The 22,775-nt window shown below is 43.6% G+C and overlaps 1 protein-coding gene across 1 annotated transcript in view; it reads left to right on the top strand.

Moving 5' to 3' along the window:
• Positions 1–1,211: 1,211 nt before the first annotated feature.
• flt4 (fms related receptor tyrosine kinase 4) overlaps positions 1,212–22,775 on the top strand; it is a 38,097-nt gene continuing 16,533 nt past the window's right edge. Inside the window, exons 1-9 of the mRNA XM_071923043.2 lie at positions 1,212–1,345; positions 14,990–15,086; positions 16,350–16,624; positions 19,207–19,352; positions 19,498–19,663; positions 20,772–20,911; positions 21,012–21,183; positions 21,321–21,438; positions 21,810–21,994. Coding sequence (XP_071779144.2) covers positions 1,288–1,345; positions 14,990–15,086; positions 16,350–16,624; positions 19,207–19,352; positions 19,498–19,663; positions 20,772–20,911; positions 21,012–21,183; positions 21,321–21,438; positions 21,810–21,994 — 1,357 coding nt within the window. The 5' untranslated portion in view covers positions 1,212–1,287. The remainder of the gene's footprint in view (positions 1,346–14,989; positions 15,087–16,349; positions 16,625–19,206; positions 19,353–19,497; positions 19,664–20,771; positions 20,912–21,011; positions 21,184–21,320; positions 21,439–21,809; positions 21,995–22,775) is intronic.

Genomic DNA, 22,775 nt, shown 5'->3' with positions numbered 1-22,775 from the left:
TGGAGGCATCATTACACGAGGGCCACATCTGACCCTTCACCAAAATAATTACAGATCTTTTACAGTGAGCTATTCCCTGGGTGCTGCTGCAGACATGTGTGCGGAGCAGAGGTCACATCTCAGATAGTGTGATCCACGCCTACAAGCATTTGTACTCATAAGGACAAAAAAAAGAAATTGTTTTTCTTATTTGCCCTGAAATGAATGGCCGACACTTGACCTGACTAGATGAAGTTGCAGTTAAATTATTGTCAGGAGAGTGGGTTTGTACCTCAGAATAATTCAATGTGTGATTTCTTAGTGGATAGAAGAAAGCTGCTCAAATGAGAAATCACTATATAATATTGCTATAATGTTCCTATAGGGGCTCGGTGTGTGTCTTTTATAATGATCTCATTGTACTTGTGGTATTTGTTCACCTCCTATGTTAGGCTATCACTATAGGGACTTAGAGTTTTTCCAGTGATATTTCTATAGAGAGAGATTATTTTTCCTAAGGGTGAATACAATATTTTAAGAATTCCTGATAGTACCAGGATTACCTACTGAGATATTGGAGAGCAATTTGGGTGCCAAAAAGGTTGAGAATGCATTTAAATGCAGACTAGTTGAAAAATCCATGAAATTAAAATAAATAAAAAGCAGCATGCCTATAGAAAAATCCCTACAATATTCCTATAGGGACTTATAATGTGTCTCTGCTACTCAACAGTGAGGTTATTGTAGCCTACTTTATGTTATTGTTTTTTTTTTTTTTATCTCTGTTGTATCCCCATGGGATATTTGTATAGTACCACTCTAAATTTTATTATAGGATTACTATAGCTCTTCTTCGCAAGGGATGAAAGGAATTAAATCTTTATACCAGGAAGGAAATTTGTCATGGATGTTAGGACGACCCCCCCTCCCCTCTCCCCCTCCAATCCCCCCCCTCCAATTCAGCTGGAGCTTATTTTATGAACTGGATGGGTGGGTGTGTGCGCGCTCCAGTCACGAGCAAGGGAAAGGGAAATCATTGTAAATCCCATTCAGTGCCTTATGCATCCTTTTGACAGGAAAAAACGCTTTTCTTTTCCTCAGCATTTCGGATCTCGCATATCCTCTCTGCAGAGAACAGGCATCGCTTGGCTGAGGTTCACCTGAGTTTTTTTTTCCACCCCCATCCACGGACTTTCTACTTTCCCCGGTCTATACTTTATCCACCTCTGCACTGATCACCACCATTAAAACTAACGACTTTAATGAAAATACCGGCTAACCCTTCTGGACTGGACCGGAGATCTGGAAATGAAGACAGATTTTACGCTTTTCTGTCGGACTTGGATTGGAATTGCATATGCCTCAGGTGAGGAGACATCTGAAAGTTTTGAGCGCAAAAGTTTTTATGGAGAGTAAAGAGCGGCTGTTGACTATTGACAACACTGCCTTTCAGTATATTCTCTAACGAGTATTTCATTGATTCGAGGTGAATTGAATTGCGTACAAGTATATTTCGAGAGGCCTAAATAAGTTTTATTTATGTTAGGCTGCAGTCCGAAACCCAAGCCGGGTAGGTCATGAATTGACTATTCTGTATTTGACTATTCTATAATTTTATGTTTCATTTACAGCAGTTTGCAAGAACTAATTTTCATCTGAGTAGCTTCCATACATTTAAAAAACAATCTGCCGGTCTGTAGCCTACTTTATTTCATGTCCCATCAATAATTTCATTTTTCTCCTTAAACCTTATTTGCTCTAAATCTTCTTTATGTTGGCTTAATGCACATGGGTTTTTCTATATAATCTTAACATGAACAGGGAGACACTGGAAACGCTGTTATTGATCTGTCGTGAATGATAAAGTTTGTGAGAAGGAGAGTGAATTAATGGGGCGCCCAGTGGGAATCACGCAGTCAGCACGCAGATAGGCACTAGGGGGAGGCATGCAGTTGTTGTGTCTGATAACGATGTACATGAAGTTAATTGATGATGCAAACTGAGGAGGAAAAAAATAGATTCTGTTACCTTGAATTCATGTGATTTCACGGGATGGTGTCAGAGTATGTAGGTCACATTTAGAACTGACAAATCTGGACTGGACTGACATGGGCCTGACCTCTGGGTGGCTTACAGGACACGGGGGGGTGGAGGGGGTGGGGGTGGGGGGGTCAAATCATTTGGAGTGGACTTAGATTTCAGGCAAAGTCATTGTACACTAAACTGTCCACCTCAGCAAGACTTTACATCTAGTGCTGAGTCTTAAAGTCTATTTTCCCTAAATCAAGTGAAAACATCTGCCAGTGAGGTGAGATAATTTCACTTGTTTCCAATACAAATCTACTTGTTTCAAGAATTTACCATTCAATTTTTTTTGTTAAATTTTTCAGTCTGATACTACTGGGAATGATCTGCCTTGTTCTGCCCTGTTTCAAGATATTATTCACATGTGTTTCGAGATAATTCCTGAAACAAGTGAAACTGCATTGTAAACAAGAGGATTTATCTCTCCCTGTTGGCAGAGTTTTTTCTCTTGTGCTAAGAAAAATAAGATTCTATGTCTGAATATGACACTAAATAACTTCTTAAGATGCACAATTTGGCAGTTGTGCAGTTTTATATCAAGTACAATAAACCAGTAACATACAAAGGGTGCCTTGATTTACTAAATACTATCTGGGATGTGACTCATGTTGTTTGCGGTTTTGCCCTGACTGATTTGAGACAGAGTTGTTCATCAGTGATTGCGGTTGAACAGCTGGTCATATAGAACTGGGAATACTTGAGGGACAGAACCATATGGCTGCCCAAATCCTAACTCCAGAGTGGGTTGCTCATGCTGCTTTCATACGTATCACTGAAGCAGTCACATTTGAGAAGCAGATAAACAGTGGCCTTGTTTTCAGTGGGGCTTAAACACTAATGGCGTCACAAAATCCTAGTTAGGGGGCATCGCTTGCTCTGTATTCTTCCTTGGCCTCTTAAAATGCCCCTGGTAACATTAAACATTAACAACTCTCGGTGTTGATGGTAGAATTTATTATGTGTGACGAATGGCTTTTGGCGAAAATTGAGTCTGAAGCAACCCCCCTCTGCTTTTCTCACCTTTTTTCACCTGACCATATGTGCTTTTGAGTGTCCCAGCCATACCGCAGTTTTGAGGCCTACGCAACACACACTCATGAGAAATACACATAGGGGGTTTGGAGTCTTTCTGGTTAAGCCACAGTGCTTTATAGCCTGCAGCCCTGTCAAGACATAAAGTCTTATGTGCCGCCTTATGTACCTGTAAGTTTGAATGCCAGTCTGCACCCACATGAAGGTAGAGCAGGAGAGAAAGAGCCCATATTCTAACTCATTGATCAATATGTGGGCAGCTGTTTGCCCACTACATCAAATCAAATTGTATTTAATGATAAGACACATAATGTTTTGTTTACATTGATTTAAATGAGGGCATGTGCATCGCTAAAATAAATATTTCCCTTATGAATCCAGAGCATGGCATCACATAGACTCTCAGACTCAGAGGAAAGAACTTGATCTCAGCAAGGTGCGTGTTCAGACTTAAAAAAATCTTGTTAATAAACCTAATCATGTTGCTTTAATCTTCTTTTAGAGGATTAAATACCTGTCTCCAGCAAAGGCAGTGTGCTCTGAAACCGTTGGATGCCGTTTCAATCTGATGTATTTTCTTAACCCTAACCCTGACATTTGTTTCAAAACAAATGCAAATGTGACAGTAAAGAGACAGGCGCCGCGTTTCAGGAGCTCGCTTCATGGTCTCTGATTCAGGCACGACAGCACCGACCTGGTTAGAATTCACTTCCCCCTCGTCTCCCATTATTGTGATCAGAGGAGAGGATGGAGGGACATGGTGATTGTAGAAAACCACAGACCTGCCAGCCCAGAAGTCATTGTCATTTTAGGTGGGTGGATGTAATTTGCACAGCAGCTGCACTTACGGAGCTCCGAGATTTCACCCTGAGCCATTTTGCTACTGTGTTCCTGTCACGCACCGTCTCGGGGTTTGAATAATGGTGGTTCCACAACATTTATTACATAGCCACTGAATTTCTCTCTTATTAAAAAAAAACCTTTTCTGTGCAACTTCACTATCTCAGGCTACTCTTGGAATATAATTGCATTGTGACTCATTGATTGATCCACCTACATTTGGCTTCCTTGTTTTTGCTGTCTCATAATTGGCTATAGCAAAAGTGCCTTCCAGTCAGAATAAGCACATATGAAAAGTTTTTTCTGCCGCTGAGCTCCTGAGCAGAATGAGCTCCGGCTTACTCTGTGTCTTGGGTGCATAGTGTTGATATTGCTTTTAGCGGAGTGTTTTCTGTACGCATACCTCTGCTTGATCAGATCATCCCAGAAATCTGACTCTCGACTCTGGGTATTATTCTAGTCATCCACTATAGAGGTCGAGTTGTTTTAGCCAACAATAGCCCCCTATTCTCAGCGCTGATCTCAGGATTCAACCTCAGGACTCCTAGGAGACGACTCGCTCAGACCCTCAGCGTCCGTCCTTGAATATCTTGTTCTATCAGCTGGGGAGCGGCCCGGAGGAGAGAGAGGAATGCTGCTATTCCGTGTGGGAAGCTCTCGGGCAATGAAGTCCAAATAAATAGGGAGTCCAATGCCTCACTCATCACAGGCACGGGGTAGCAAGGCCCCCGGGGCGTTTGGGGCGTCTGGTTATACACATTCTCGTCAAGCGTTTGCTAGCAGCTCATTCTATACAGACACCACCACCCCGAGTATGACTAAGGCTGAGAGATAAGCTGTTTCAACACTAGGAATCCGCAGCAAACGCCAAATATGTGTCTAGTCGGTGTTAGATAGTTAATGAAAACCATCTGTGTATTTTTTCTGACCCCTCTATGTTTCCTGTGCCCTGTTTTTATGATGGCAGGACTCTCTAAATGGTCCCCTTATTACTTGACAGGACAATTAGGTGCTCTGTGTAAGTTATCGTCCCTCATTACAGCATATTGCCCCTCATTATGGCATATAATAGCTTCTTGATCCTCCGTTTGAATCACTGGCAGTGTTGTCTATCATGGTCCGCGTTTGACGGACTCTCTGTTGGCTGTAAATGAAAGCATTACAAATGGAAGGTGATTAACACATTCGGCGTCATCCCTTCAGTTTGAATACCGCAGTGTCTCCACTCCAAATGTTGAGACAACCAGCTACTACTTTGCTGAAACACTGTACGTTTCTCTTGCAAAATGAAACGTATAGCATTCTTAAACAGTCTCCCACACTAGATGTAATTACAGTGCAGAAGAGGTTTAATCTGTTGACTACCTCTCTCTCACTGTCCTTTCCCTCACGTTCACACAGTACACAGTTTCATATTACAATTGTGTCACTGGAGGACAACAAAAGGCAGTGATTAATTTTAGTGATGCTTCACTCACTGAAGGAGTTCTTGAACTATGTATGAAAGTATTAACCAACCCATTATGAGCTAAGAGCGGGCTTTTTGCACAAATGTGTGAGTGCTTTTCCCCGGGAGGTAAATTATATTATTTGTCAGTGTCATCCATAATTGAGTCAGAAAGCAATGGACAGAAATAACGATGAGGACTCCTGCACTTTTTTCAGTTTAGGATAAATCTGGGTGAACAAGCCCCATCAGGATTTGATTTGACAGGAACATGGTTTTCCCAGCAAATTAGGGAGTTTAGCAAAATAAGACCATGTCGATTGGCCAGATTTGGCCAGTTGGAGTTCAGCTTAATTAGGAGGTTTCAGTCTGAGTGAGTGATGGTCACACATTAGCAGATATGCCAATTTACAAATGTTTACCTTGGTGTCGACTTAGCATTTTACAAATTCTCTCTATCGGTCAATTTAAGACTAATTGCATGAGATTCAGCGCCTGCAATTGCCAGAGAATAGCTATTTAATGTAAGTGGCACTGTCAGATTCTGGATGAAAATTGCTTTGTGGCATCTATTGCCTTTATTATTTGATCACTCCACGCACATTTTAGAGACAGAAACTGAATCCTGGGACACGGTGGCTATTGCACGGATATTACAAGACTCCAAAGTGCTTGCGTTGCTTAGGAACAAGCAACATTTAGAACGCTTATCAGTTTAACAAGAGCCACCGTCGCTATTATGTTCAAGCTGCTGCTCACGCTGAGGCAGCTGTGTGTGGAGGGGTGCGACTGGACAGTGAGTGTAGGGTTTCATCGGTCAGTGATACCTCTTGCCCTGTCATGGGAGGTCAGTCGAGGTTCATGGGAAAGAGAGCGTTGGCAAAGCCGGAGGAAATTGCCAGTTTCCCCCCCCTCAGGCATTCAACACCAATTCACTGACCCAGCCCACTCCCTCCGTTGGCCTTGTTTGCTACGGCAACTTAAACTGCCGCATTGATTTAGCTCACTGGGACATCTGACGCGGCAGCGGAGACTTGTTTATGGCCTGAATCTCCTCCAATTAGGTAACAAGCACGGTAATGGGGCTCCTCAAAGTTTGGCCTCAGAACACGCACAGCAGGTCTTTTAGGAGCGTGCAAGACATCACAGCAGGCCTAGATCGGACTAATCCTTGGTCCTTGCTGGTACTCAAAGGCACGCAAATATTTTAGATGTTTCACAACAGAAATGTCGCAGTCAGCAATGGAGGATTTGGGACCCAGTACCCTCCTGATGAAGCAGTTACCAGAATGTGTTTCGTTCGCTTCCCAGCAAGGGAAATAATTTCTCAATAATAAAAATGATGACATGTGAAAATGGATTGCCACAGAGGAAGGGCCTGAGGTGTCCGGTGTGCCTGTGAGGCAGGTACAGGAAGATTTAGTCAGGGACAGAGGTTTTAAACATAGGAAACCAGCCCAGATGGCCCACCGCTGCATCCTTAATTTGCACCCCTCCTCTGGCAGGATGTTGGAAAGGCCTAACTCCCAATAATGCAGAGGACAGGGACACAGTGCATGTCATCCTCCTCCATACTAACAATGAAATCAAAGCCAGTCTGCCAGTCAGTCTGTCGCCTGGCTTGGCCCGGCCTTGTGTCCAGATGACAGAGGAAGTGGACTTTATTTCTTTCAGAAAAAAAGAGAGAGAGGGCGGGCAAGAGGGTGGGAGGGAGGGAGACAGAGAGAGAGAGAGAGAGAGAGACAGATAGCGAGAGAGAATATATAGCCGGGGCCGGCTGACTCCACATCCCAGAGAGCAGGTCTGCTCGGTGGCCCGGCTGGCCTCCTGGCTGGCCTCCCATCCCCAGCCGGACATGCGGGGCTATTTCAGATTTCCTCAGCCAGACACTGTGTCACTGAAATAACTACGCGGCTGTATTGTCACCTATGTACTGTAACTATAGAAACCTCCAGATAAAGGGGAAATTCAATTCCAGATAATTGGTTAACTGTCTCATTTCAAGGCACGTTTAGCCCCTTACAATTTGATTTTATTTGAATGTATTCTATTTCAGAGATAAGATGTCTGAATACTTCCAACTGAATATGGAAGATAGGCATGACTTACTCTAAAAGAAATTAATTTGATTCAATTCCGTTGTCATCCCCCGATTCCAATCAGCATAAACGGCGAGGCAAGCAGATGTTTTCACAGATATGATTAATGTCAAAATCTCAATTCACTTTCTGTTTACAAAATCTTGAGCAATACACACAAGTAGCAGTTGCATTTATAAACTGATACAAATTGAATATTCAAGGCTTTTGAGTGAGAACAGTACAAGGACAAGGGCTTGAATGCTGTGATTTGATGTTTTGTCACCAACATGTTATCACAATTAGAGTATCTGTGAAAACCTCTGTGGGCATTTTTGAAAGACTGCCACGCTGCATCCTTTCTGCTAAATCGAGACTCTCAGAAAGGCTTTATTTGTTTATACAGCGTTCCTCTTTTCCTGTTCCTGTCATGTGACTGATCAGGGACAAAAACTACAGAGGAGCAAGGAAACACTAACGGCAACATCTCCTCCACTGTCCATGAAAAAAGGAAGCGAGAGAGGCATGAACACGATGAAGAAAACAGGAAATTTGCTGGCGATGAAAAAACACTGCGCCGCTTTTCACACGAGCTTTTTAATGTGTCCCCGTACCCGCGGGGAGAGAACCCGCTCCTCTCCACGCATACCTTTGATGCTCCCGTCTCATGCCTTGTATCTGTCTGTCTGTCAGAAAGGCTTTACATTTTTAACTGGCTTAGAGTGCCTTATGGTAGCTAGACTCCTTCCACTGTATGTGTATGATTTATCTATTGTCAGCAGGAGTTCTCCATAGGCTGGAAATCCTGAGTTGAGAATTCCCTGACTGTGACAAATGCTATAAGCCACGAGGACGGCTCAGTGAAAGGATAAGGTGAATCCACATATGCCGAGAGATGTAAATGAGAACAAGATCTATATACCTTGCAGTCACTTGGGAAAATCTACATTTAGATTCATAGACAACAACAACCAGGTAATACATTTGGATAGAAACCGTCACTGTAACTCTGTAACTCTGGTGCGGCACTTGGACCTAGGATACCTACCTTGGATTAGTTCCTGAAGTTAGATAAAGCCACTCTAGGATGATATTGCTTTAATAATTCATACTCTGCTTGTTTACAGCTGTCATTAGGCATGAGAAATGACAACCAGTCATTTGAGTCATTGTGTTTGTTATAATATATATATTTATTTTGCCTGCATTTGAGAAACAACAGGCTGCAGTTGCCAATGCAGCGTTAATGTAGAATAGAAGCATCACAGGAGACTTCTGTGACAGCCACAACTGCACATTTGCATATACATTACAGCAGTTCAAACCCTGTAATTATCCCAACTAAAGTAACTGGGGGTATATTTTTCAGTGGGTTTTTTTTTCCGGCAATAATTAAAACTTGCTGTCACATTTTACAGCGCTAAAATTGATGAAATAATCCCACACCCTTGGACCCATCAGTCTTTCTCCAGCGCCTCTCACTATTCTGGCCCTTCAGACCAAGATATAGAGCTAGACGCTACCTTGGCACGCTGTTTACACATTTCAATTGACAGGCTGCCATTCACGCATCTTTCTTCACTGTCAGCTGGGGTATGTGTAGCCGAGACATCAAAGTGCAGCCTGATGCATATGTTGAGTTAACAGACACAATCGTCCTTGAAAAATTCAGACTTCTGGCACTTAGCTCATACATACATCTGGCTCTTCCATCATGACGGAGGCATGCAGCGCCGAGCAGGCAGAGAGACCAGCTGCGTGAGCCGCTGCGTCTTGTATGTCTAATGTAGCCATCTCTCTATATGATCCCTGTCACGTGATTGGCATGTGTGGGAACAAGGCTGACAAAACTGTTTTCATTGCCTCATCATCTCCTTGATCTTAATTAGATTTTACCTCCCAAAGCACATTGCCTGTACTTATCGAATCCCCTCTTTTATTGCCGTTTTAAACAAACATAAGCATCTTACGTTTTTTTTAGGCCACTAAATCCTTTGTGTTTTGCTTGAGAAAGCCAGCTGGGGCTGGGGCAGGGCAGTGTACACAGGCAGCACTCCCATAGTGAGAATGGGTTTTCACAACAACGGAGAAATCACATTTCTCATGGGCAGCTCACTGTGTCATGTATTTACAAGGACATGCTCAGTGGGCTGTTTCCCCGAGAGGAAGCCGTGTCAAAAGACTCTTTTACATCATCGGTAATGGTTGGAGTCAGTTTAATTGCTATTTGTGAGTTAAGAATTAGTTTAATTGTTTCTGACAATCCTCGGTGATCAGTGTGTCAAATATTTTGAATGCAACATTGTAAGGTTTAGAAAGTCATTAGAGTCTTTGTCATTTCAAGTGTTTCCATAGAAAATCGGCTACAAGAGTAACACATACTTGTCAACAACTCCCTCCCTAAGCTGCCTGTTGGTGCATTTCTGCCTGAAGGAGAATTTTACCACATGTAAACTTCAGTGTGTTTATGCCCTGTGTAATCATAAGATAGCAAAAGGAGTAAATCACCATATGAATAAAGTTTTATCTTTTCAGATTAAAATGGTGATGTTGCTTCTTGTTGGTTGAAGCTAATCACCTAAAGCTGCTGCTTATCTCCTCAGCACCAGCTGGAATGCATGGGAAAAGAGGGGAACCAATCTCAACTATTTTTCTGCCCCTGTCCACATTTGTAAGGTAGTTGTCAACAAGCCAATCACCGTCCTTTTGAGTTTGTAGGCCAAGCAATCTTGATAGATGTTTTCTGTTTTAACCCTCCTATTACGTTAAAATTTACAGACATCGTTTATGTTTGGGGTCAAATTGACCCCAGCAATTTAAACCTACAAAAAATGACTGTAATTGAAAGTGTTATCTAAGTTTACACTTCAGAACATCAGCAAGTAACACATAGCAGTTAGTCAATAATGAAAAATGTTGTTTGGTGTACAGGACCTTGAAAACATATGATCATGTTAAATTTTATATTTACCAGTTTTCCCCATGAAATTAGGAAACGTCATCAAGTATCAAGCTGAAAAAATAATCATATTTTTAGAGACGTTAAATGTTGAATGGCGTCAAATTGACCCCAAACATAACAGGAGGGTTAAGGAAAAAGTTGCTGTTCCTACCTTGCAGCTGGAACAAATGGTACAAAATAACAGAATAGACAGAGGACATTACTCTTAAAGGATGATACTCTTGAAAGAAAGTCTTGGTAAGGGAACTGAAACACATTTTCTTGAACCTGTAGTATACTCAGAGATTGCCTCAATATTTTTGTTGAGCTAGTCATTTTCTTTTTGAAGTTGCTGCGTTGTGTACAAAAGGATAACAGGCGCTCCTTACGCCTGAGTTCACAGCTGAGGCTGTGCCTACTTATTGAACTGTCCACCTACATACTGTTTGTGCTGACTATACACCAGCTGAAACAGCTAAACAGCACTGCCTTGGAACCGTGCCTGTATATAGACTGCTGGCCTCATTTTGTTTCACTGTTTGTTTATTGTATAATAAGACAGAATTAATGTGCTCTCAAGTGCACTGATAACATTTATTACAATGCTGACATCTGTCATAAAAACCATTACAAATGGTTGCAGCATACCAAGCAAACGTGTTTATTATCATGACAAGATATGCTATCACCCAAGAACTACTATGAAAGTATCTGGTTTTGTTTGGCATTCGCTTCACATTGCTGTAGGTTTGAGAGATTTGTGCTTTTAATTACATTTGACAGAAAACAAACAATTTCTAATGGGATTATACATCTTCTCAAACCATTTATATAACTGACAGGCTCACAGCACCTCCCTCTCTGGCCACTCACAGTTTGGAAACATGCAGTATATATCCATATGGAAGATATTGACATCTGGCACCCACCAGCTTCATCACTGTGACACACTAGCTCTGTGGGGAACGGAGAGGAGAAATAACAGCTCCCGAAGCATCAGTTATATAGAATGGCTTAGAGTCACCTATATAAGTCCTAGAAATGGACCCCCTTCCACCTCTCATCAATCCGAAGTGTCCAAATGTTAGAGCAGTGGGTGTCTGTTTTGGCCCGCAGCCATAACCCAGCTCACATTAAGTTATGACTGAGGCTCTCTCTGTGGCATCTCCTCCAGCAGGGAGAGAGAACTACTAAAGATGACAAGTGGCATATAAGAGATCCAAAGTTGAGACAAGTAATCAGACGCACATTAGCCTCCGCCTCACCCTGGAAATGGACCGTCTCGGCGGCATTCAGCTCAGAATACAGCAACGTGTTTGTCATGGAGTTGTATCAGCTTGAGCGATCCAAGAAACACTCTGCTTGACTTCAAAGTGCTTTTCCCGTGACTTTGTGTGGGTGTAATGCCTACTTTTGCCCGCCGGTATGTTACACTCTTGCTGCACGGTGATAGACATTACCTGAAGGTGGAGAGTTTTACATTGCCAAAGCCGAAGTCCTCTTTCTAAAGAAAATACATGTTTTCCAGGTTTCCCTCCCAAAGGCACTTCCCACGCCTTGTTGTCTTGTGTCTCAGGGCACAATAATCAGCCATGACATTTCAAAAAGATTTCCATTTGCATTCTGTTAGGAGCCCGTGTGTGAGTATGAAAAGAAGTGCGCTATCTCTCCATCGATCGTCAGGCAAGAATTCATCATTGAGACTCAGCTAGCACTTTACCTTGGGATTTAGCATTCACTCTGCACATCTCTCAAGGAGAAAAGGCCATTCTTCCACACTGCAACCTCCTCACCCTATACATTCCTGTAACCCTTATTTCCCCCCGTATTTCTGGGAGATAACTTTCATTCAGGCTATACTGAATGTTGAATGTATGTAGAGAGATATGCACATGTCTTCTGTCTGTCCTAAGTGTCACACAGGGCCTTGCCGTGTATGTGAAGCCCTTTGTCCTTGTACCATATGGTGTCGAAATGTACTGCAAAGACAAATTCTGATATTGTACATGGCAGGTAAAATGAATTTGATTCTCATTCTATGTCTCACACTAGGATTTTCTGTCATTTGAACAACATCCTGCATGATACAATATGCAATATATTTGTGGCCACAGGGAAATACTCAGGTCCACTGTCCATGGTGGGCACAGGAGAGGCTGAATTCATGAATGTTACAACAGTGGATGGGGAAGGTGTGGGAGGTCCAGTGCTAGCCAGCCGTCCTTCTAAAGACACCTGGGACTCGGCAAGGAGACGATTTCTGTTGTTCCCCTCCCTCAGCGTGTGTAGGAAATCTGCGACTCCCAAAATAGGGGAGGTGTGAGCTGTCCTGACAGGAATTTCCTTTCTCACTTTCCCCTTGTCCGTAGCTCTGGGGGGCCCTGTGTTGGCCCCCCTGTACATTTATGTCTGGGCCCTGTTTATCTTGGTTGGCCCAGGCAGCACAGACGTGTGTCTCAGGACATCGACTGAAAGAGGTGCAGGCTGACCCCTCCAGAGCCACAGCTGTTTGGCAGTCTCACTGGGAGAAAACATGCTGGCTATTGCCCAAAGTGGGACACAGTGGGCAGTGGCGTGTTGTGGTGGGGTGGGGATGGGACCGAAGGTGGTGGCAGGTTCACATCTCAGCTAAGACAATATGTTGTGGAAACTAAACTTCTCCTCTGGGGAAGAGTTAAAGATCTCTGAAAGAGGAGGCCCATCCAGGCAGGAATACCCTGCTGGGAGCCAAGCTGGGAATGATTCATGGCTCATGTCTGCTTCCCGCTTCAACCCCAAAACTTGTTTGTTTTCTATCAATATGGTGATATTAGCTGTCCCAGCTCGCATTCATTCAAGAGTATTTTTGGTGGGTTTTGTGTGGTTTTAAATTATCATAAAATCGACTTTAATACCCGAGCAAAGAAGGAAACAGACGTCACTCGATGGTTTTGTGGTCGCCACTGTGATCCCAAGCAGAGATGAATGAGGATATTTGCAATATATGAAAAGTGGGAAAGAAAGCAAGAGGGTCAACACTAGCAATAATAAAAAGATATGGCATTGTTTGAAGAAACCACGTAAAACAATATAGTAATGAAGACTTGACTTGAACTTAAACGAAAAATTTACCCTAAAACACTTTAAATAGCTATTGGTGATGTACCATGCATTTCTGGGTATTTTTCTTATTCCTGTGGTGGCCAAATACGGGACAAATGAAGACAATTGATGATATTTAACAGTATAAGAGTATCTGAGGGTCGATTTTTCCTTTAGCTACTCTTACATATGTAGATATATCTAATGTTAGAGTAGCTGCTGTAAGTTAAAGGGATCTTTGAGATTCTCTCTGTGTGCAATGTTGGAGGGAACCCAAGCTGATCAGGCTTTTTCCATTGGGATCAGCTCTTCGCTGTAAACATGATTAACAAATATTTACAGAAGAGTAGCCTCGCTCTATTGTGCTCTCTGGGCAGCAGGATGTGTCGGAGGAATGAGTTTTGTGTACATGAAACACAGCTGTCCAGAACACTGGGTTTTGATTGGCGTGAGGTCATGGCTGACTGTTGTGAAATCAAATTGCTGCTGGTACTGGAGAGAGGAAGAAGCTTTTGTTTTTGTCTTTATTACATGTGCTTGAATGTGCGTAAGTCAGTGTGTGTATGTGTGTGTGCGTGCGTGTGTGTGTGTGTGCGTGTGCGTGCCCTTCCACCAAATCCCTGTGTATGTGTTTTCTTGTGATATAACCCTTATAACCTTGTGATAAAGAGATAGGCAGTTTTTTATGGCTGTGGAAGAAAGAGCATTGATATACCATGCAATAAAAGCTTTACATGAACCACATGTTTACTCTTGCAAGGTGTTTACATTGATGTAGCATTGCTGTACTATTTGCCGTTGAATTCCCCCCTAATTTGTTCGCTCTGTTGGGAAAGTGCAATACGGTGCATTAAATACAGCACACGTATCAGAGTCATTTCGAACTAACACTGAGCAAGATTTGAAAAATGGTCATCATTTGCTTTACGTAAATGCAAAGATTGCCTCTCCACCTTCGAAAAGCCACCTCGCTCTGCTATTGCTGTGTGTGTTTTCATCTCTAATGGTATCCAGGTGGGGCATAAGTCACGGTGACACTTTTATATATGATCGACTGTAGGTGTAGGGGCTGACTGAGTGCTAATAGCACCCTGAGGGAACTTCAAGACGGTAATGACATTCTCGACTGGCCACATTCACCAAACACAAGTCAATGAAGTGAATGCGCTGGTAATGAATCAGAGGCCAATGGTCTCCACGGTTATTTCAGAGAGGGAAGCAAGCAGTTCCAAGCGGCATCGCCTCCTGAGTGGGCCGTGATTTGTCTGCCTGGATGTTTCTCAGCGGCAGGGACCCGGCTGCTTTTCCCGCAGACTGCCTTACAGCTTGTAAATGTAATGAACAACATGCTATCTGAGCTGCTGTCGTGTTGGATTTCAGATTCCCGATGTGTTTCAGAGATTTGACAGGCTACTAGCAGCGCTGTCAAAACCACTGGGTCCTGATTGACCCTCGGTAACTTTTTGTAACATAAACCTAACGCAGTTGCTCCGTTCGCTCCCTCAGGTCTGGTGATTGGCTTTTCTATGACTCCGCCCACCCTTGACAGCCCCAAAGACGATCTAGTGATTCCAGTCAACGAAACACTGACCATTACATGCAGGTAGGTACTTTGTGATGTGTGCTGCGCCTGTGTGTGTGTGTATGTGCATCCATGTTTCCGCATGCATCTATACAACTTGATGTTTGTTAGTTCAGGAACAAAAACATACAATAACAGTACAAGCAAAACCAAAAGTTGCACATTCTACTTCTATAGATTCACAGCATAACATTATTACTGCAAGTCAGTTTTTAGTCCGGTTTTCACAGCACCTTGATTTTCCTTGTGTAAAATGAACTCTCCCCAGCCACCCCAACACCCACCTGCATAATGCAAAACCATGCAAGCAAAAAAGTGCATGCCCTTATGTTATAGTCAGAGGGCACAGAGAAAAGTTTTGTTCTTAAAAAAACAGCCAACAGTATGTTTTAAACTAAAGCGATGCAAGATATGAATCCACCTATAACCATCCTTTATCCTTATGAAATCTCTGCTGTGCTGGTTGCTGCCAAGGCTCCACTCTATTAAGCGTTTTTTTTTTCTACGGTAGCAAGAATTATGTCTTTGGAAAGCTGGTGATATCTTTGGCCTTTCTCCAGCACGATACTTAAATAGTTGTGTGCATGTAAACCTCACATGGCCAGTGCGCCTGAGAATCGTGCGAGAGAAGAAATCAGTTTAATTTTAGTCTTTACAATGTGCAGTTTGATAGGCAGACACTATTCATGGGGGCATTAAAATAGCCTACAGAATACATTCATTGTGCTCTGTGTGAATTTTTCGAAGAGTGATTTTCAGTCATTACATTTTGGCACTGTCTGCAAATGTGCACATTTGTAGTCGGCGGAGGCAGGTGGTGAAAGCGTGGCTATCATTTTTCAGACAGCCATTATGATTGCACTCAATCTCATTCATAAAGCCCCCGGTATAACATATCTACCCATAACTGAATTTATTTGACAAAGCACAACAGTGGAGTGTGGATGCAGAGGGGAATTTTATAGGATCACGCCCGCACACACACACACACACACACACACACACACATACACACACACGCACGTACACTCCCACATCCCTAGGGCTTCAGTCTCTCCACTCATCAACTTTTACGGCCACAATGTGACACTGAATGCTGGAATGGGAACGAGCCCCATGTAACACAGATGCCAAATTTGATTTTAATTTACTATTTTTTAATTAAATCAAATCTTTTCTTTATTATTATTCTAATGTCAACTGTGGGCAATAAATTCTGATCATTCAGAACCTTATCTTGGTGTGAGATCTGTCCCATGACCTTTGACCCTGGCGTCTCCTCAGGGGACAGCGCACACTGGCCTGGGCCTGGCCTGATCAGACTCTGGTGGGACAGGAGCTGAGCGACCGGCAGGCCGAGCTGCAGCCCACCGGGGCCCCGGGGCAGAGGTCGGCCTGGGTGAGGGAGTGTCCGGGGCAGCCCGGGAAGCCGTACTGCAAGAGCCTGGTCCTGAGCGGGGCGCGGGCCAACGACACCGGCTACTACCGCTGCTACTACAGGGATGTCAAGACCATCATCGACGGCACCACCGCCGTCAACATCTACGTCTTCGTCAGGGGTGAGTCGCCGAGACAGACAACACACACCACACAGGGAAACACCAACACACACCATACTGATGTCAAAGTCCCAATGAAATGAACTCCCAGTACTTTTACCTCATGGAAAACACTGTATCTTTCATGGTAACCTCATGCTGCACTAGCAGGCGTAAATATAAACAGTCCTGCCCCTCTGCACCCCTCCCAGCATATAAAATCGCTCCATATAAAGTCTCCCTGACTCATATTCCATTGGTTTAGACTTTTGAATGATCCCTCACTGCATTATGTCCCGCCCCAACATCCTGTTTGCCATGTCACGGGGTCTTTAATGTTTACCTCGCCGGCTCAGTATAAAAGATTCAGTATAAAAGAGTGTTTAAATCTATTTTTCATTTAACAGTAAGAGTGAAGTACACGTCAGCTATGAAAGTGATGTTCTCTTTGTGAGAAAACATTGTATTTCCATCCATGAGGGGTATTTATGCTATTCCTAGAAATCTATATTTTGTAGCAGTGAGTCAGTATGTGGGGCCATTTTGCTCAGTCTGGTTCTGTTGCCATGCGGCGCGTGTTTCATCTCCTTCTTTCATTTGCCGGCCCTGACCTGGTCTGCCACTCTTTGGCTAGGCTGCGGGGGTTCCTGTCTTTAGTTTCTCTTTTCCTTGGGAGGTTCACAAGAAAACCACAGACTACTGAAAAGAGATCTCCTGTTTGAAATATGCTTCGATATCAAAGTGGCCCCCACGTTATTAGGGTTTTCTAAGTTGTTGACTTTGCCTCGGTGACACCCTGGAAGCTGCCTGGCGGGCCTAATGTTTCGGAAATGAGAGATGAAAAGCGTTTGATAAAGGTAGGGAATGAGCAGCCACATTCTCTTTTCTAATTAATAAAGGGATAGCATATTTGTTTCAAAGTATAACAATACATCTATTTCCATTCATCTGTTGCCCATCCTACCCGGCTTTTCATGCGGTATCATTGTTTTTTGAGACCGTCAAATCTGATAAGAGCTGCACAATGTAAGGGGCTTTGCTACTAATCTTTTTCTCCTGACTGCATGCCACCTTGTTCAGTAACAGGATTCCAAGCGTGAAATCTCAAGTCTCAGTGTCTCTTTTTGTTCACAACAAAGTGACACTCCTGCTTTCTCTATTTTAGGCCAGTGGACTTCCTAGTTTCCCTTAAGGGTTACGTCTTTTCCTCCTCCTGCCTCGCTCCCGGTGCTGTGGGAGAGAGAGAGAGAGAGAGAGCGAGAGAGAGTGGATGGGGAGGGTGGGAGAGCGGAGACAGATGATTGTCATGTAGGGGAATCCTGCTGACCAGTCCACTCATGTGAAACGCCTGTTTATCCCCTCTGACAAGGTGCCAAAACAGTTTCCACAGATCTAACCAGGGGGTTGATCAGAAGCAGATGAAATCGCGGCCATAAATTCGGCCCAACGTGCGGCAGGATGAGACGGGACACATGTGGATTCAGTTAGACAGGCAGACCTCGCCCCTTTGCCCCCTCCGCGCCGCACACTATCATCTAAACACACACACTCACACATTTGCGCTCACACACATGAATGCATGACATGGCATGCACACACACACACACACACACACACACACAAGCACACCCTCACTTTTACACAAACACAGACACAGATGTACACACACATTTACACCTACACTCCCACACACACATACGCACACTCAGGCTCATATCCCGGAACCTTTGTAAAATCTGCTTGCCCAAAGGCAGGACATCTCCTCTTCCAAAACCGATTGCACTCTAATACCTGTGGTGATTTATTGTGAAGTGCTTTAACTGTTAGGAGTTGTGTGTTTTTTCTGTTACCTCTGTGTATTTTGACCACCGCGGGGCAGAAACATAAGCCTCTCGATAGGACCCATTGTTTGGGCTTCCAACAGCTTGAAGTGATTGCTTTGAGTGGTGCAGCAAAAGTATGCGAGCATGAGAAAAATAGAAAGCTTATCATGAAAAAAAATAAGAACCGAGCAGGTCATACTCATACAACATCTTTGGCTGCTTTACAGAAGTCCCTGGTATTGACAGAAAAGCCTGGGAGATAAGCGTTTTTTTTTTTTATAATAGCCTACGCTCATGCGGTGGGAATATAAGGCTTTTGTAGTGATAACAGCCGCCCCGGTAAGCAGCAATATAAATTGGTGACACAATTGCTCTGATGTCTCCCAGAGCCCCGTGCCACAGTAGCGGTGAGTAGCTCACAATAAAGAGAAAAACTTCAAGGTGTTATGGATGAAACACAAGAGAGAGATTTTCCACTAACTGACAGCCTGAGGTGAAATCGCAGCATTATTTAGAGGAGGATTAGACCCCCAGGCTCTTGGTCTCTCCGTTGCCATGTAGGAGCAGCTATAAATGTTATTTACTGCCTGGGTGCAGAGTGAACTGTTTCAATGCATTGTAATCATGATAAACTCTCCATACAGCGTGTCTTTAGGGCTGATTATCAGGCTCTGAGGTATCTGGCTGTCTGTTCACCAAGTTGCCTCAGTAATAGCTGCCATTACCGCAGCGTGCACAGGGATTACCCTTTAACAGCACCGTGTTCCTGTCTGCATCCAGACCCTGACCAGCCCTTCCTCAGGAGAAGCAGTTACAGCGATGGCAGCGGAAATGGCCTGGAGACCATTTTCATCACACGCTCCTCTACTCACATAGTGGTGCCGTGTCTGGTCACAGTCCCTGACCTCAACGTTACTCTCCACGCGGTTTGTACTCACCACAACTTTCTCACACTCTCCATTCCTCTAATTGTTATGGAACTGATGTCAAATGATGGCTTAATTGATGATCTATGGTTTGAGCTCAAGTAGTTATTTTTGTGTTTTTGTTTGTGTGTCATGCGGATCTTAGTACCCCACTCCTCTGGAGAAGGATGCGATGACATGGGACAACAAGCGAGGCTGGTCCGTTCCCCGACACGTCTTAGACAGCATGCCGATGCTCATCGGCTTCATATGCATAGCCACCCTGGGAGACAAAGACTACCAATCCACCGACTACCTGATCCACACTACAGGTAAAAAGGCACATCCATTGTCCAGTGCACGCCACAAGCTTCAGAGTAACTATTTTCACTCCAAAGGTTAAATGGGGTCCGTCCCCCCTAGTGTTCCAGTATGCAGACTAGCAGAGAACCAAAAGTACTTTTCCTTTGGCAGCTACAAAAACACAATTGTCCCAGTACAAATATTTAATTTAGACTGGAGGCTATGTTCTTGCTGAGAAAGAAATTAGCTAGAAAATCAAAGGTGGTGCCGGGCTGGCAACATTGTCACCATAATTCTGCATGGCAGCCAGTGAGCCAATTATGCCTTAATGCTGACAATTGGAAGGATTTTATTTCTTTATTTCATTTCTTTGAGAAAACCTCGCCCTTTTTATTGGCGACATGTGCCATTGTGAGAGCAGAATTAAAAGAAAGATAGAACAGGAAGGGAAAGATAATTCAATTTTGAAGCAGCTAAGATGAAGAGGCGAGACTTTGCGCTGTGGTTCCCTCTCATTTTGAGTGAACTCTGAGACCCGGAGGGTCTTTGGTATGTTGTGTGAGATCATTCACCTCTCACTTCAGACGCGAAGGGAACTCAGACCCACTGCTGCCGGCCAAAAGCAACAGCCGCATCACTCAGAGGAGAAACTGAGAGCGAGTCTTCCATGGCCGTCACTCGGAACGCTAATGGAGCGTTTAAACAAACAGGCGATCACAGTCTGCTGCACCCGCAACAGACATCACCCGCATACACACTTTTTCACACTCCTCATCGTTTCCAGTGGCTGCAGAGAGGTTTGAATAACACCAGTCAAGAGAGCTTGGCCAAGGTCCAAAGCTTTCACATAGTATACTTTTTCCCTCTTATCTTCTATTGAGGATGCTGATTGGACAAAGGGTGGGATGACTGTATTCTACTTTAATTTCCTCCATTGATGTAGCTTGACAAATAAATGGAAATAATGTCAGTATGTGACAGACAGCTCCTTTATAGTAGAATGGCTCTTCTGGTCATTTCCTCTGGTCCTGAAAGGAAGGAAAAACTGCTGACGATGTCACCGTGACCTCTCTCTCTCTCTCTCTCTCTCTCTCTCTCTCTCTCTCTCTCCCTCCCCCTCTTCTTTTTCCCGCACAGGAAGTCAGGTTTACGATGTCAAGCTGTTTCCTGAGGACCCAGTGGAGCTGATAGTGGGGGAGGCCCTCACCCTAAACTGCACGGCATCAGTGGAGTTCAATGCAGGGGTGGACATTAAGTGGTCCTACCCCGGCAAGCAGGTACGCTACATAAAATAAAAAAACAACAACATTTTCATTCATTGAATAAGAAATGAAATGTGAACTTGAAGAGGGAATTTCCGCTGTCTGTCCCCACCAGACAAACAGTTTGGTGAGCATCCAGTTCCAGCGCGAGGCTCTGTCTCGTGCCACAGAGGCCGTCAGCATCCTGACCGTCCACAGTGTCAATGTCACCGACACCGGCCCGTACGGCTGCACCGTCACCAGCATGGAGACAACACAAACCCTAGAAACTCAGGTCACAGTTTATGGTAAGAACCAGTTAAAGATAACCTCAGGATTCGAACTACTTCTGTTTATCTATTGATCACGATTGTCTGTAGATAATAAAAGATATCTTAAGTAATGAGTGCATCTTTCATAAATGAGTGAATGTTTCTTATTCCAGAAAAGCCATTTATCAGCCTTGACTACAGAAATGGACCAGTGGTGGAGGTAACTGCTGGCCAGAAGTCTTTCAAGCTGCAAGTGAAAGTGTCTGCCTACCCCACACCAGAAACACAATGGTAAGACGACACGATCTGGTGTATTTGTGTATATAATGAGTCATTTCCAATAGTGTTACTGGGCCTCCTACAGCTGACATTCACAGAGTAATCATTCTCATCCGACTGAAACAAGGACTTTGTAAACTACCTTGAGGAGATTAATACAAAGTTTGGTGTTTACTACATCCAACTTCTCTGGTATATTCCTACATCCAAGGAATGGAAAACATGCCCGTAATTCAAACATGATGCCATATGGAATGAGGATAAAAGTCTGTATCTGCATGGGATGTAAGAGGTGGAGAGGCGCTAAGCTTAATTATGCCCAGAGAGGATCTAAGAGCTGTGATGTGTGTGTGTGTGTGTGTGTGTGTGTGTGTGGTATCCAGGTATAAAGACGGAAAGCTGATAAGCCAGCGTCCAGAGTTCCGAATGAAAAGGATGAGGCAGCACCTCAACCACGCTTTGGAGATCAAGGATGTTTGTCAGGAGGATTCTGGGTACTACACTGTGGTGCTGAAGAACAGTGCCGCTGCGCTGGAGAGGAGGCTCAACATCACTCTCGTTGTCAATGGTAACCAGCCTACAGGTCTATACTGCCCTCATCGTGCCAGATGTTTGGTGTGAAAAAAAACATGAAACTGCTACAGTTAACATTCCCATGACAAAACCCTAGGGGTTCACTAGCTTTATAAGAGAAGGAAAATAGAGTAGTATGGAAGATATACTGTACATGTTTAAGGCACAATCATTGAAGCGTTATCATATAAAGACATATTGACCCGACCCTTTCTGTGTGGAGTTTGCATGTTTCCTCCCACACTCCAAAGACGTTCACATTAGGTGGATTGGAGAAACTAAATTGCCCATAGTTGTGAATGGGAGTGTGAGGATGATTGTCTGCCTATCTGTATTCTTTGTGATGGACCTTGAATAGGAATAGCCGGGTAAAGACTAGGGATGGGACGATATACTGAAATTCAATATATCGCAATACAAAAATGTGACAATGCGTATCGTGGGGCAGAAAAATGAATCGTGATAAATTAGCTTAATTTTATTCTGTCATAGTAATCACAAATGAGATGGCTTGACCATCGCTATTTCACAAGCTCTACATCGAAATTATATTATTTGCACTTTGTAATGACATTTTTAAATTGTTGTTTACATTCTAACAAGCCGATTCCATTACTAGAATGATGAAAGAAATAAACATAATTCTGCACAGTCAGACTTTGTTGTCAGTGAACTTTCATTTATTACATCGTATCGTGGTCGTATCGAATCGTGAACCCCGTGTTGCGTATCGAATCGTTTCGTGAGATCAGCTTATCGTCCCATCCCTAGTACAA

The sequence above is a fragment of the Centroberyx gerrardi genome, chromosome 16 (genome assembly GCF_048128805.1).
Source record: "Centroberyx gerrardi isolate f3 chromosome 16, fCenGer3.hap1.cur.20231027, whole genome shotgun sequence".
NCBI classification, from domain to species: Eukaryota; Metazoa; Chordata; class Actinopteri; order Beryciformes; family Berycidae; genus Centroberyx; species Centroberyx gerrardi.
The sequence above is the reverse complement of the archived record's forward strand: the minus strand, read 5'-3'. Positions and strand labels throughout refer to the sequence as shown.